Source organism: Cupressus sempervirens, chromosome 4 (genome assembly GCF_028749045.1).
Source record: "Cupressus sempervirens isolate cs-2001-9-10 chromosome 4, ASM2874904v1, whole genome shotgun sequence".
NCBI lineage: Eukaryota > Viridiplantae > Streptophyta > Pinopsida > Cupressales > Cupressaceae > Cupressus > Cupressus sempervirens.
Window position 1 is genome coordinate 18,760,035 of NC_143121.1, and position 15,643 is coordinate 18,775,677.

The 15,643-nt window shown below is 37.2% G+C and overlaps 1 protein-coding gene across 1 annotated transcript in view; it reads left to right on the top strand.

Annotated features, from left to right (window-relative positions):
- LOC149559707 (uncharacterized) overlaps nt 1–15,643 on the top strand; it is a 97,317-nt gene that overhangs the window by 62,014 nt on the left and 19,660 nt on the right. The window contains exon 6 of the mRNA XM_089824256.1: nt 7,988–8,091. Within this exon, the coding sequence (XP_089680382.1) occupies nt 7,988–8,091 (104 nt within the window). The remainder of the gene's footprint in view (nt 1–7,987; nt 8,092–15,643) is intronic.

Sequence of the window (15,643 nt, forward strand, 5' to 3'; positions counted from 1 at the left end):
AAAAGTAAATACAAAATTTGAAAATAGTAACACTGTAAGACTAAAGTAAATAGTAATAGCAATGTCACATTAAAAATTAAAATAGACTCATAGAGTCAAAGATTTCAAAACTCACGTGATCACAATATTGTATCTCATAGACATATTTGTTTTTCGAATATTGCATATGATCACCATCATATCAGATTGATAATCGTTGAGATTATCATTACATATTCAAATTTTAAATTCAAAAAAGTATAGTTTGATTCTGAATTGCTGATATGCAAACAAAAATGAACACTTTGTACAATAAACAAAAAACAGAAATATATCTAGTATTAGTTTGTCGATGGTACTATCATCTACTCCACAAGGTTGTGATCATCCATCTCAAGGTCTTCAGCTATCATACTCTCCAAAAATAGTTTAAATGATTTAATCATTTAAATTGTTGAATAAAAATAATTTTTTAAAATTGTTTCTAATGTTTTTAAAGTTATTAATTTATTAAATAAAATATTTTAAATGATTTAATCATTTAAATTGTCAGTGTTCTTAATTTTTGTATTAAAAACATTAAAATGAGGGCTAAAATATATAAAATTATTTAATATTATATTTTACATTTATATTTTACCAGGAGACTTCGGGGAGACTTCACTTTTTGGATTAGGAGACGGGGAGACTTCGTCATGAAGTCTCCAACCTTTTTTGAGGTCTCCGGAGACGCGACTTTTAGGGGGGAGACGGGTCTCTCGGTAACCATGATTTTTTCTCAATGTAGCACAATTAGAAGGCTGAAGTATCTTCCTTCCAGTTGCAATAATTCAAGTGATATTTCACACTCTCAAAATTGCGTACCAATTGAGAGTTTTCGTTCTCAATGGCCAGTTGTGACTATTGCAGAAACCCTAGGCTTCACAATGCACATCAACAAACATCAACATCAACAACAACAAATTTGGATGATTAGAATGAAGCCCGAGGTGCCTATTTATTTTTTTTCCTCCACTTTCTCCAGAAGCTTCTAGAACATTATTTTATTTTATCTATTAAGTGACTTCATAAAATATTTTATAATTCAAGTCACTTTATTAAATTAATTAAATATAAAGTTACCTTTTAATATTTATTTATTTGATAACTTTATAAATAATTAACTTAATATCACTTATTTATTTAATTAAAATAATTAATTAGTCATCCTCATAAAATATTCATTATTTTGGACAACTTAATTAATTAAATTAATTAAATCAAATTGTCTCCAAAATGGGGACATGACAGTCCGCCCTTCCTGAAATTGCTTGTCCCCAAGCAATGGCTGAACAATAAACCAATCAATCCGCTTGGATCCGAAATGTCGTCATGAACTATACTACTGTCAATTAACATAGGCTCCTGTAATATCCTCTGCAGTATAACCAAGAGGAATCCATAATCAAACTGACAATTACAGCTCAACCAAACTCCAAATTCACAACTGCCATAGTCAGAAACCCACGAGACACAAACTCTTAGAAAATCAAAACCCAAGTAAAGTGGACAAATCAAACTACCAACACAGTAAATACCATCAACGCATCCCACTGGCCTATACAGAATGTACAATCCAACTCTACAACAATGGTGAACGCTCCCGAATGAAACTGTACCAAGTATGGAGAATCCACACACTGAACAACTCTTGCAGTCAACACAACTCTGCAGAACACTGGCCACTGTCTCATAGCCATAATTCTCATGCACCGCTGATGGTGAAAAGACATCACAAGATAAACAGCAAGAAATGGAACCCAAACCAAATTTGTTTGCCATCAACTCCTCAGCACAAGGATCAAATGCTAACTGATGCATATGCCTTGCAGTATAATGCTGATAAAAAGAAACAACCTCAGTCAACAGCTCACCATGAACAAGTGATACAACCCACTGTGACTGATCACCAGCTAAGTCAGGAGATGTCATAGCCAAAGGAGCAAAATCAATAACAACAACTACTGAAGCATCACTCCCAAACTCTTGCTCTAAGTCATGTATTATCAAGCTGTCAACCGCAGAACCTATCGCCATGTCATGCCCATCACAACTCTCATCCCGAGGCATCAAACTGTCCCATAACTGATGACAAGCACTAGGAGCCAAAGTACGTCTCTGTATCATCATCTCATCAACATGGTCATCAAAGGTAAATTGATGAGCATACCTCACAGTGTAATGTCGATAGAATGCGCCAATCTCAGACAGTGGTTCAGAATGCAATCCAGATGTAACTAACTGCAATCGATCACTAACCAAGTTGGAACTGACTACTACCTCGGAAGACATCGGCAAGGGAGTAGTATTACTAGCAAGAACCATGCCAATTGCCGGCTCACCAACATCACACATGATCTTTGATACAACATCTCTAGTCTCCGTGCCATTAGTACTAGAGGCCACCACCATGTTAGGCATACCACAACAATCTGCTGCAGCACCCAACTCAACTGAACCTGACTCTAGTGGGAACGAACCCGATATGCCAATGTTAGTATCAAGGATGGATGCATCCCCATCTCCATTGTCTTTGACAATCTCGACCATGTACATCCTTGGATCACCAGACACCACAGCTTGTGACTGTACAGAATCAGGTAAAGACTGTAGTTGCTCTAACTCCATGGTCACCTTAGCCAAATGAAACTGTGACTTCTTGAAAGCCAACTGTGTACTCTCAAGAATTTCAGAAGTCACCTCGAGCTGCTGAGTAAGCTCGCTCACCTCATCTTCCTTGGCCAATAATGCATCGTATGCTGTACTCCCCCACTCCATTAGATAATCTCTGTCGGCTACCAACTGCATATAATTCTGTCTCAGAATCCGAATAGCCTCCCATAAAGAGTGGATTTCTGTCAAGGAAAAATAACTGCCTCCCTGCTCATCACTAGTAGGAGAACCCCATCCATAAACTGCTTACAACTGACGAGCAGCATCGAAATGTTGGCAAGCGATAGCAATGTCTTGCTCACTAACTCTCAACTGACTAGACACATGATGGCACTGGCTAGATTGTCTCCTACCAACCTCCTATGACGCACTGTCTAAAGGAGTATCCTCAAAGTTACTTGTCTCTAGAGTATTACCATCCATATCCTGCGAATCAACTCCAAAGCTCATATCAACATACGGAGTATCAAAAACTGTAGCACTGCTGTCCAACTCCTCTGTACCAAAAGAAACTGCCAAGGAAGCTAAGTCTTCAAAACTACCCACTGCATCCTCCTGGATGTCATCAAGGCCAATATGATCCTGGGACTCATTTGCACACATTGCCAAATATGAAAGATCATCAACACATTCCAGCAAGAATGGTCGATTGGATATATGAACAAAGCCCAACACCGGTGTATAAAAACTAATACCAACATCGGACAAGCTGCTGGCACAAGAAAAGACAACACCGTGCAATTTGCTAATCAAATCCATGATAGCACCCAAACAATCACTGCTACCAAAAAGTGATAAAGATCTCCAGTTGACTGAATCCCAAACGCCAATATAACAATCTCGAATCCATATCCGTAAACTAGAATCAGCTGGTAACTCAAGCAAACTCCTCACCTGAGTAATATGACTAATACCAACTAAGTCCACATACTTGTCTGACATTTTCCCTGTATCCTGAATGTGAATGCAAGATGAACTCACAACATTATCAACGACCACATATGATCCGCCTGCTGCAGAAAACTGAGTATCAGGATTGCAAGATGAAACTAAGCTCAGCTCCATGCCATGCTCATTCCCATGTCTCTCCCAGTCCTGTAATGCCAATGGAGTATTCATCCAAGAAGCTCAAATGTCCTCAAGCTCGCGAGAAAGCCTGTCAACTTCCTCCTCCTTCCTCCTCAAGGCATTTGAATAGTCTCCGACAAGGCTAAGAAGATGGTCACGATTTGATAGAAGATGTAAATATCTCAACTTCATCGTTCCCATTCCTTCCCTAATCACCTGTAAGTCAACACAAGAATACTTTGCCTGAACTCCCTTATGTCGACCCTGTAACTGAATCGTTTGGATGTGATCCTCTATCATATCCCGCATTCTGTCATGATGAGATAATGAAGTCACAATACTATCTTCGCTCACCTTGAGCTGGCTGGACAAATCCTGTGAAGTACTACCAGTCTCAACCTCATTTGACGAAGCATCTAACTGTGCCTAGTACTCTCTCTCAGCAAAGTTATGAATGCTCAATGTATGCTCATCTCTGCCAGGTATCTCACCATCATGCACAACAACATCCTCATAATCATCATCTGAACCCACTATGTTGTAGTCACTGCCTGTTGGAACTAAACCATCTCGAGTACCTGTGACATCACCCTCTGACGACTTGTATACAATTGTCTCAACTTGAGTATCAAGTTGATCGTTACTATCAATCTGCGTAATATCCATTCTCACTACCTCCTGAAGTATTGTGTGCCCAACATCTTCCTCCAAGCTAGTCTGATTTTTGTCCTCTCTAGATTCGGCTATATGCTGGTCACCAATTGCTGCAAACTCTTTGTAGAGGTTTCTAGATACCTCACTTGTAGAGACCTCTTGTTCCTCTTTTTCTTTGTTCTGTGACGTAGTCCTCTTAAACATGGAAACCATCAATTCATTCATCCTTTTTTGACTTTCATCCAACCTTTTCAAATTTTGTTTAAGCTTCTTCATATCCTTGTCCCACTGCTTCTGGGTACTTGAAGTAAACATGATTAACTAACTGATTCAATGTCCAATCTACCCAACAGGATGGCAGGTCAATAGCTCTGATACCACTGTAATAACCCCAACAGGTTATAACTTCTTCAAACACCAAAAATCTTTATACTTCAGTTGTTTGACATTTTGTCAAACACTTTGCAAGCAAGGGTCATCTGACTAATATAACTTTTCAGATTGCTGCAATGATTTTTGTTTGGATTTGCCTCAAAGAGAATGCTTACAAAAGACTCCAAATTTGTCTAAACAAGGACCTAACATAAATATGCAACTAATTTTGGCAATAGTGAATGCATATATGAGTTCTAATAATGAAAAAGATCACCTACAGCCAACTGGTATTTTAACAAATAGTTGGTATGCAAGCTAATTGGCTGATAAGAAATGATATATTAACGCTCAAAGACAACTATTAATGACCAGCAATTATATCTCCTTGATTGAGGATGAGTATCCAATACAATATTCATACTAAGTTAGCCAAGACTCTTGGCATTTACAAAGATATCAAAATATGATGATTGCTGATAAAGTAATATGCACCTACAGCTGCCAATGAAAAGTAATGCAATACTAAATATCTAACTTCAGTACTTCCCTACAGCAGTACGCTAATCACATGCATGATTAAATACAACTAAAGCCATGGATTGCTGATACCATTGTGAGGAATGTAAAAATGAATGATATATCTATTAATGAATGATAGGTTTGATACGAAATGACAATTACAACAGCACTCTATAGTGAAAGGCAACTATGAAAATACACATCAGACCTGGCATATGAAGTTGCCTTAGAGAATAGATGTATTGCAATACCACTGAACAGAAAATAACCTCCTCAAGTGCCCAAGTCGTGCCTCTCTAGTTGCCGCCCCTGATTGTAGATGGCTGTAATAATTTTCTTTGTTTTTTCGAATTTGCTTTTTTTTTTGGATTGTTTTTCTGGACCTGCTTTTTCGGCCTGCTTTTTCAGTTCTGCTTTTTTTGGCCTGCTTTTTTTGAACTGCTTTTTCGGCCTACTTTTTCGAACTGCTTTTTCGGCCTGCTTTTTCGAACTGCTTTTTCGGCCTGCTTTTTGTACTCAAATATTTTTTCTCAATGTAGCACAAATAGAAGATTGAAGTATCTTCCTCCCAGCTGCAATAATTCAAGTGATATTTGACACCCTCAAAATCGCGTACCAATTGAGAGTTTTCGTTCTCAATGGCCACAAATATTTTTTCTCAATGTAGCACAATTAGAAGACTGAAGTATCTTCCTTCCAGCTGCAATAATTCAAGCGATATTTCACACCCTCAAAATTGCGTACCAATTGAGAGTTTTCGTTCTCAATGGCCGGTTGTGACTATTGCAGAAATCCTAGGCTCCACAATGCACATCAACAAACATCAACATCAACAACAACAAATCTGGATGATTAGAATGAAGCTCGGGGTGCCTATTTATTCTTTTTCTTCCACTTTCTCCAGAAGCTTCTAGAACATTATTTTATTTTATCTATTAAGTGACTTTATAAAATATTTTATAATTCAAGTCACTTTATTAAATTAATTAAATATAAAGTTACCTTTTAATATTTATTTATTTGATAACTTTATAAATAATTAACTTAATATCACTTATTTATTTAATTAAAATAATTAATTAGTCATCCTCATAAAATATTCATTATTTTGGACAACTTAATTAATTAAATTAATTAAATCAAATTGCCTCCAAAATGGGGACATGGCAGCTTTTTTCTCAAAATACCTAACTGCATTCTATGAATTTTAGCAGTTCTTGTATGTTGCGATGAATTTTAGCAGTTCTCAAAATTGAGCCCTTCTGATCCAGATATTTCTCTAGAAATTTGTTTTTCGATTTTTAAAAATAATTTTTTGGAGGTAATTATGCTAAATAAATTTTGTAGCTCATCTTTGAAGTTTTTTGCTGAAAAAAATCGCAAGCTTGGTCGCGGGTTTTGATTAGTTTTTTTTTTTCTCAAAATATTATTTGTTTCTTATGCAAATGCATGTATTATGCTTTTAAGATATTTATGTTTTTCTTTCCAATTTTAGATGTTCAATGATATTTCATTGGTGCTTTAATAAATAAAATGAAATGCATAACTAAATTTTGAAATGAATGGAATGCAGTTAATAAGAATAATCTAAGATTTTAAATTTCCTTAAATAATGTGCTTAAAAATGGAATAGGCTTCATATCTGAGTGCAACTGATGATATTATGCACTCACTCCTCTTGACATTTTGTAGTTGACGTGGCTTTCTAATTTGGGTTTTGCCTCTTAATGGTCATAGCATCTCATAGTCTGTAGCACCTTTGCTAACGAGAAATATGTGTTTGCAACGAGAAAGATGTGTTTGCAATGAGCTCTAACAAGGAGGAGCTTGAAAAGTGATTTTTGTATTGTGGTTGTTTAACATACATATCCTTGTTATGTATGTTATATCCTCTCCTTCCTCTTGTTATATCTTTGTGTTTTCTCCAGTCTGCTGCTTATTATTACTTTTCTCTTGCTCTTCATCCTGATGATGGATCACTATGTGTGATCCGAAACGTTGATGCAAAAAACTTACAACACAATCAAATTCCAGAAGTACGACCAATTTTTACTAATGGATTGTGGAAAACAAATGACACTCATACATATCCTTACTGCGTCAAAAAAGTTATCCGATTAAGTGATTTGGCTATGTAGCTCCTTTTTCCATCCAAAAAGTTGGTAGACCTAGCTTATTCTTTTTATTTGTGTTCCACAATTTCTGTATGTTGGATACCTCGGCGTTGAGTTATTTTTGTTCTTACTGTTGTGTGTGTTCTTATTTCTTGTTGTTGTGTGTCCTTTTAAATCTCTTCTCACCTTATGTTTGGATTGAAACTGGTTTGGATAAATTTTAAATGTTTATAAGTTATTGTTTAGTGTTATTGTCATTTTGTAAATTCCATTTACAAGGAAATTTTATAATATGTGATTATATATTTTCTATGATCCTTATTCTATTCTCATAAGAGTGCTTATTTCCATAACGAGGATTGTAATACTGCTTATTTTGGAAATAAAATCAATTCCAGGCATTAAGCTTGATGCAGTGTTCTTGAATATGCCTTCAGATTGTGGTTATCATCCTCTTTGGGGGTTTTTGTTCTATGTTAATGCTTCTTCTTGAGCAAGCGCTTTATTGTTGTGTTCCTTTTTTTCTTCTTAATTACTATATATTTATTGTAAAAATGGTCTTTTAGGTGGAAAAGGCCCTGCAGAGCATGGAGGAAGAGGCTGAGAGGATATACAAGGAAGAAAGGCCTAGAATAATTGAAGATCAAGCAGCATCAGTAAGAGATAACATGTCAGTAAATAAGGGGTTCTACCAACTCTATAGATTTTGCCATATGATTATCAAAAATCGTAACTTTCAATTGCTGGTAGTTGTTTTCCATTTTCAAAGAGTAAACTTTTGAAGAAAGATGTTTGCAAAAATTCTTCTAGATTGCCAAAAAAAAATTGCTCTGTTTCCAATGACAGCTGAAACTGGGGTTATTTCTGCCTCCCACAATTTAGTAAGACATACATGATGTTGATGTTTGATAGCTTCAGTTGGATAAACCTATTATATATGAGATATAATTTAGATATATATATATATATATATATATATATGTGTGTTTTTTATATTTAGATATAATGTTATTGATATATGAGAAAAAATAATATAATATATATGTGTGTGTGTGTGTGAGAGATTAAATTTGTTATTATATTAATTATCTGATTAATGAATATGCATGTCCCATTAAGGGACATGTCTATTCAGGGCCTATTCTCTATTTATAAATCTAAGAGGATGTTGCATTTGTAACACATACCATATCAAAATGGCAGTGCTATTACATTTGCAGTGGTCTTCAGGAAATCAACACATGAGGATTGGAGATAACTTTGTCCATGTATAAAAATAAGTCCAAATTTTAATGTGTTGCAAAGGTGAATTATATTCCTATAGGAAAATGCTGTATCAGTTCAAACAATAGTTTTAAGATCCTGATTCGGCAACTACCTGGTAGACTGAAAGTTTTTTCAAAATTGGGAAAAACATCTTTGCAATAATTCAACAATTCTATCAAATTCTAAAAACCTCAATTGTTTTAAAAATATGCTGTAAAAACAGATGTTACTGAATTTAAAAACCATATTATTCATTTCCTTAATACATTGATCAATATTGAAGTTCAATACACTTGCAGGCTACAAAATGAGTTTGAAGTTTCAATACGTATAAGCTTCTAGTTTCAGCCTCATTATAAACTGTAAATCATAAACCTATTCTGCAATGCAAGCTTTTGAAAGTTTGCTGCTCTCGTAAAAGTGGATGGTATAGCTGTGGTGTCCTCAATGATCCTTTAAGAAGGAGCTGCAATAAGAGTCCTAGGCAAAGGACCAAGTTGTGTATGTGGCAAACTTGCCCTTAATGACCCACAAACCTCACATGGTGAAGCATCATATATGTAGAATGATTATTGACATAGGTTACATAGAGCAATATTAATATAAATTGAGTTGTACCAACATAAGATTCGTTACTAGTACTAGAATATGAAAATGGCGACGAAATGTTATTATTTTATTGATTATTAAAAACATGTGTACATCATCCATATTCCAAAGTTGTTATATAATGGTCGGTTGGTTGAAAAAAGCAATAGATGCATCCCCTCGCTTCTTAGCTACCCTTTCTCAACAAAGCTTAACTAGCTCTAACTATAGCATTAATTTATTATGTACTACATTTATTCCCCCTACAAAAGAACTCATCTTCCAGATGACTATCGGACTCCAAAAGAAAATAAGACTTCAAGAGGTAGGTTGTGAGTACATTCCTGGACTCGGGACTTGTTCACAAAGATGTAGGAGATCCCGTTTAGTAGCCTTCTGTTGATGTTAGTTTTGTACCACTACATAACATATAGGAATTGAATACTTGATATGGAATATCAAACACTCAACCCTCTCTTGAAAAGTAAATACTTATGAAGAACATTAGAAAAACTCCAATGTTCCTTACACCTGTGGATACTAACTCAGTTATATTAATGTGATTTGCTGGTTAATCACGTAGTTGGGCTTACATTGTTCTTTTAGGGATGTCAAACTTTTATTGTGATGGTGATGAAATCTAGCTTTGCAATGTATACTAGCGCCAAATGATGTTGATAGTGATGATGGAGGGTATGTTTGCCAATGATGCTTCTTTTTAAACTTTCTACTTGAATGAACTCCAACTACCAAACTACTTGATTCTTTACTTCTACTCCTATGAATGGAAAGATTAGCAAATGGACGGGAATCAAATCTGATGAAGGCTTACCAACGGTGCTACCTCCATAGATGCAATGATTCAAGGGTAAAAAGACTAGATTACCACGCAAAGCTTCCTAACAAACCACTAGGATGCTAGTGGCCTAGTTTATGGATCCCTATCAAACATCCACTAATATCACCATACAACTATCCATCTATTCTTACTCTTGCTTAACAACTTTCTTGAAATAAAATCTACTTTAACAACTTCCATGGTATTTAAGTTTAACTGTTTGAAGTAGAAACCATGCAATAACACCAAGTGTCTCTAATCACCATGCAAGTCACAACATTTATAAGAGAAGTTATTGTCCCCACCTTTTTGTCCGACTGACCTTGCTAGACCCTGTTTCTCCGGCTTCATCTTCTCATAAGTAAGGCGCACCTTTCAACTTTGTAATTGCCTTAACTTCTCATTGTACCATGACTCAGTGTGTAGATCAACTGTCCTTATAACTGCCTCTAAGAAAGGATTCTTATGATCATCCCAATCCACTAGACCCAACTTTGTTCCATCCACTGTATCATAATCTTCTCTTCGCACATTTTCATCATCTTCGAGTTGATCGGGAATATCAAGACCTCTCCATCTGATTGCCCTCATCATGTCCACTGATAATCTTGAGAAAGCTAGCTTCCTCACATGAAAGTCATCTTGTGCATTGGCCCAAAAATCTTCTATAGTAGGAATATGTTTGAATGTGTTTTCATGAGATGCCTTGATAAGACCCAGTAGGATCGAATCCTTGTCTTGCTTTATATCATCCTAGATGATACCACTCTAACTCCTCTGCAGTTGCAAAGGCGACAGGATTGGGGCAAGTATCATTGCCTATTTCAAATGAGAAGGTAATCCCCGTCTCGCCTTTAATTTCATCATCTTGTCATAATGCTCAAGCTGCCTAGCCAACTCCATCAAAACTATCTTGTTGGGTGTGTACCTTGGAAGTCTCTTGGGACAAACTGTACTTCCGCTACTTCGTATATGTAAATTGCGAAAATTGGACGAACCAACTCCCATACTTCTTAACTTTTGCTTCCGCTTCCCATGAGAGCCTCCTAGCAGATGTCCCTTGTAGTATGCTTATTGTCTTCATGACAAAGGTGTCATAAAACATCTTATAATCTTTGGCATTGTGCAAAAGAAGCTGTGGATAACACTCATGCACCAAACATTGCCTCGACCCATTGCCAATCACTCCTAAGGCCTTAAGTCCAAGATTTTCATATAGTGTCCCAATCAGATAGAAAAGATAGGATCCCATGTAGAACTGCTTTTGATTTTGCACTATCCTAAGTTGCAACTCTAAATTTTCACTTATAATTCTAGTCAAATCAAATTTTCTCTTTCTATTTTTAATTTTATCAATAAAATAGTACATCCAGTTCTCGAATTGCATACCTTGAACCACACCTATGATCCGGTTGAGAAGCACATTAAGGTCGCCATATTCTGATTTGAAATCTGACTTGGTGAGCTTTGACGACTTGGTAACTCCTTTCTTGCCTTAGTGTAACCAATCCTGCTTTAGATGAATGAAGTAGGCCTCTTGATTATCTTGAAAGAATTTGGTCGCCTGATCCATCATTACCACTGTCATGCCTTTATGCTGGGGAATATTGAATACTTCTTTGATCACTTGTCCGCTGATGTTAGCCAACACTCTTTCTTTCATCAAAAATGATGGACTTGGTCACAATATCAAACTGGGAAGCACACTCCATTACCAATTCTGGACAAGGCAAGGTAGGAGGGGAAGCTACTGCGTATACAATTCCACTCTTGTAGATCTTCTTTGCTATGGGGGATTATCCTTCCTTCAATATATCCTTCAATTGTACCATGTTTATTGTGCCAATATTGGTATCACTTATTCGCCTTACTTTCGAGAAGAAGGTGGTCTTAGGCATCATGTCTTCTTTGTCATTTTTTGTATTTGTTCTCTTTGGGTTCTTGCTTGCACTAACATCTACCATCCTAAACACTTAGTTCTGCCTCTTCGTTCTAAATGATATGGACTACACTTATCAATCTCCAAACTTCTTTTTATTGATGAAATTTAGTTTATTTCTGCCTCTTCAAATCCTATCTCTACACTTATCAATCTCCAACTTATTTTTGCCTCTTCATTACCTTAGGATGGACTACATTTATATCTCCCAATTTCAATCCTAGGGTGGTTTAGCTTATTTCTGCCTCTCCAAAGGTCCTATCATGAAATCAACACTTACTATCTCCCAACTTTAGCCTATCAATTGTACAATGATCCAAAATTAACTTCTTGGGCAGCAGTTAAAAATGAGTTTATCACCAAGTTTCAATTGCTGCGAGATGACAGTGAGATTGTAACATAATTCTCCACCACAAAGCAAGGGGAAAAGTAAAACAGTCTATGCATATGTCAGAAAACTAAAAGAATTAATAAATAAAATGGAAAGTAAGCCGACAGATGGGCTGGAAAAGAGATGGTTCATTGAAGGAATATGCCCGAAGTTAAGGAAGAAAATGAAGATTGTGTCGCCATCATCCTACATCGAAGCATACAATCGGGCGATGAACATAGAGAGAATAAAAATCGAAAAAGAAGAATAGCATCTCATTTGACTCAGATGACTCGTCTTCGGAAGAAGATAGTAGTGGTGACGAAAAGGACTGTAAGAAGGTCCGACCTCTCTAGAAGGATATGATTAGAATGATGAAGGAATTTAAGAATATACAGAAAGAGACAAAGGGAAACAAGCTATGGTGCATAGAATGCAAGACAGGTCACACAAAGGGGTCCTGTCCGAAAAACCAATTCTGTGATATCTGTCAGATTATGGGAGACATCAACAAGTGCTCTTGACACAGGAGACTTCCACGTCGGGAGGGAGTGGAAACACTAGCAATGACGGTGCCACTTCGGGTGGATACATAATATAAGAGGGCAAGACAACAATACCAACAATAATAATGGGAGGTGCAGCCGAATTTAGTACAATGCAAATGGTCGCTCGATGGTTCAATGTCGAGCATGCAATTTGTGGGGCCACTTTGCACGGAACTGTACATCAACAAATGCACCAAAGTTGTTATGCAGATGGTGCGGTCCTGGAGATCATGAAGATGCCAAGTGCCCAAAATCAGGAGTGAATTTGATCAGCATCGGCATGGATGAAGAAGAAGTTTTGGCAATCATCCGTAAGCAAGCAAAACTGTACCCTGACCTGACGGAAGAAAATAAGAGATTGGAAGAAGCGCGGGCGAAAATTGAGAAAGCAACGCAGGCAGAGAAATCACAATTGAAGGACATGACTGGTACCTCAAGGAGGAACTGCGCAGGACAAAACATCATAAGGCAGATATTACAAATTGAAGTACCATTCAAAATAAACGATTTGCTCTTCACAATGCCTCAACTTCAATCGACACTCACAAACATCGCTCCAACTGCTAAACTACCAAGAGAACATGGAAGGGAGAAGGAAAGTGGAGCAAGCGCAACAGATCTAATGTTGCTCGCCCTCACATCCGGACGACATCCAACAGTTGTAGAGATGGGTATATTAGGAACGGTCCTTTCAGACACAATTGTGGACGAAGGTTCAGGGGTAAACGTCCTACCATAAGATACTTGGAAGAAGTTGAGACAATCGATGTTGTGGCCACCTACATTCCAATTACTAATGACAGACCAACATGGCATGAAACCTTTCGGGGTCTTGATGGCACAACCAGTGAGTATTGGAACACAATTGTTCCTACTCGATTTCGTCGTCATCCCGCTGAAGAGGAGAGGATATGATGTCATTCTGGGCTGAGAATGGCTCGTACAAGCAAAGGCTAAGCATGACTGGAAGAAGAATACACTATCAATGGAAAGCAAAGGATGAAAATTCATTATTGATTTGCACACACAAATGGTGGGCGAAGAAACTCTTATCATTTGATTTCGAAGAAGAGGACGAAGGAAAGTAGCGAACGAAATTGGATGAGGAAGGAGTCCTGAGGTTGGAAGGTGGATCGACTGACGATGATTTGGATTCGGTGAACGGATTGTTTCACTGGCAAATGGAGGATTATGAGTTATTCCAGAGCTGCAACATACTAATGATAGAGGAAGGGCACAATGAAGACGGATTTCCAAAAGAGTTCAAGGAAATAAAAGAAGGGGACACACCGCTGGATGAAACACCTACACATGTATTCGGTGAGGGAAAGCCGATAAAATATGACGAAGCCACAGTACAAACCATGAATTTAGGAGATGAGGCTGAACCAAAAAACATACTGGGGGGGGATAACTGGAATCTAGTGCCAAAAGCAACATCATTTAAAATATTTCTAGAATACAAAGATGTATTTGCTTGGACATACAAGGATTTGAAAGGAGTACTGTCGGAGCTGTGTTCACTGCATTTCGCTGGTCGAAGGTGCAGTGCTTGTACGAAAGCGATCTTACAGGATGAATAAAAATTACGTGGCACGGGTTACAGAAGAAATTAATTGAATGCTGGAGGCCGGTATTATTTTTAAGGTTCAAACAAGTGAATGGTTGTCACCCATAGTAATATCCTTGAAGAAGAATACCACCCAAATCAGGATATGTGTCGACTTTAGATGTCTCAATGCAGTAACAATCAAGGACCCCTTCTCGATACCATTCACAGACAGTATATTGGAGGAGGTAGCTGGACATAAGATTTATTCATTTATGGACGGGTTCTCAGGATATAATCAAATTTGCATAGCAGAAGAGGACAAACTTAAAACGACATTTGTGGTAGAAGGCGGGGTATATGCATACAATTGAATGCCATTCGACTTGTGCAATGTGTCGGCTACATTCCAAAGAATCATATTGCACATATTCGACAAAATGACTGTTAGAAATTTCAAAGCATTCCTGGATGACTGGGTTGTATTCAGCATCGAAGACAAATATCTGGTGGCGTTGGGCGAATGCATGGAAAGATGTCGAAGGGCGGGCTCGCCTTAAATCCAAAGAAATGCAGATTTGTGGTTCTGCAGGGAAAATTACTGGGACATATAGTCGGAGGGATTGAAAATAGATCTACACAAAGTCAGTAATAATGAAAATGCAACCATCTACAAATGTAACGGAGGTGAAGTCATTCCTGGGACACATAGGATATTATAGAAGATTCATCATGAACTTTGCCAAAGTATCGTACCTGCTGGACAAATTGACATGTGAAGGGGGACTGTTCAAATGGGAGAAAGAACAGGATGAGTCATTTGAAGGGTTGAAGGTACGATTGGCCACAACACCTATATTGGCGTACCCAGATTGGAACAAGGAATTTCATGTTCATGTCGATGCATCCAATTATGCAATAGGAGCAACTTTGGCGCAGATAAGTAATCATGGGTTAGATGACCCGGTGTATTTTGCCAGTCAACTACTGTCAAAAGTAGAAGAAAATTACAGTACAACAAAACGGGAAGCCTTAGAAATGGTCTATGTAGTACAGAAGTTCCGACATTACTTGCTGGCGACACCGTTTGTGTTTTATATAGACCATTAGGCTCTGTTGTATCT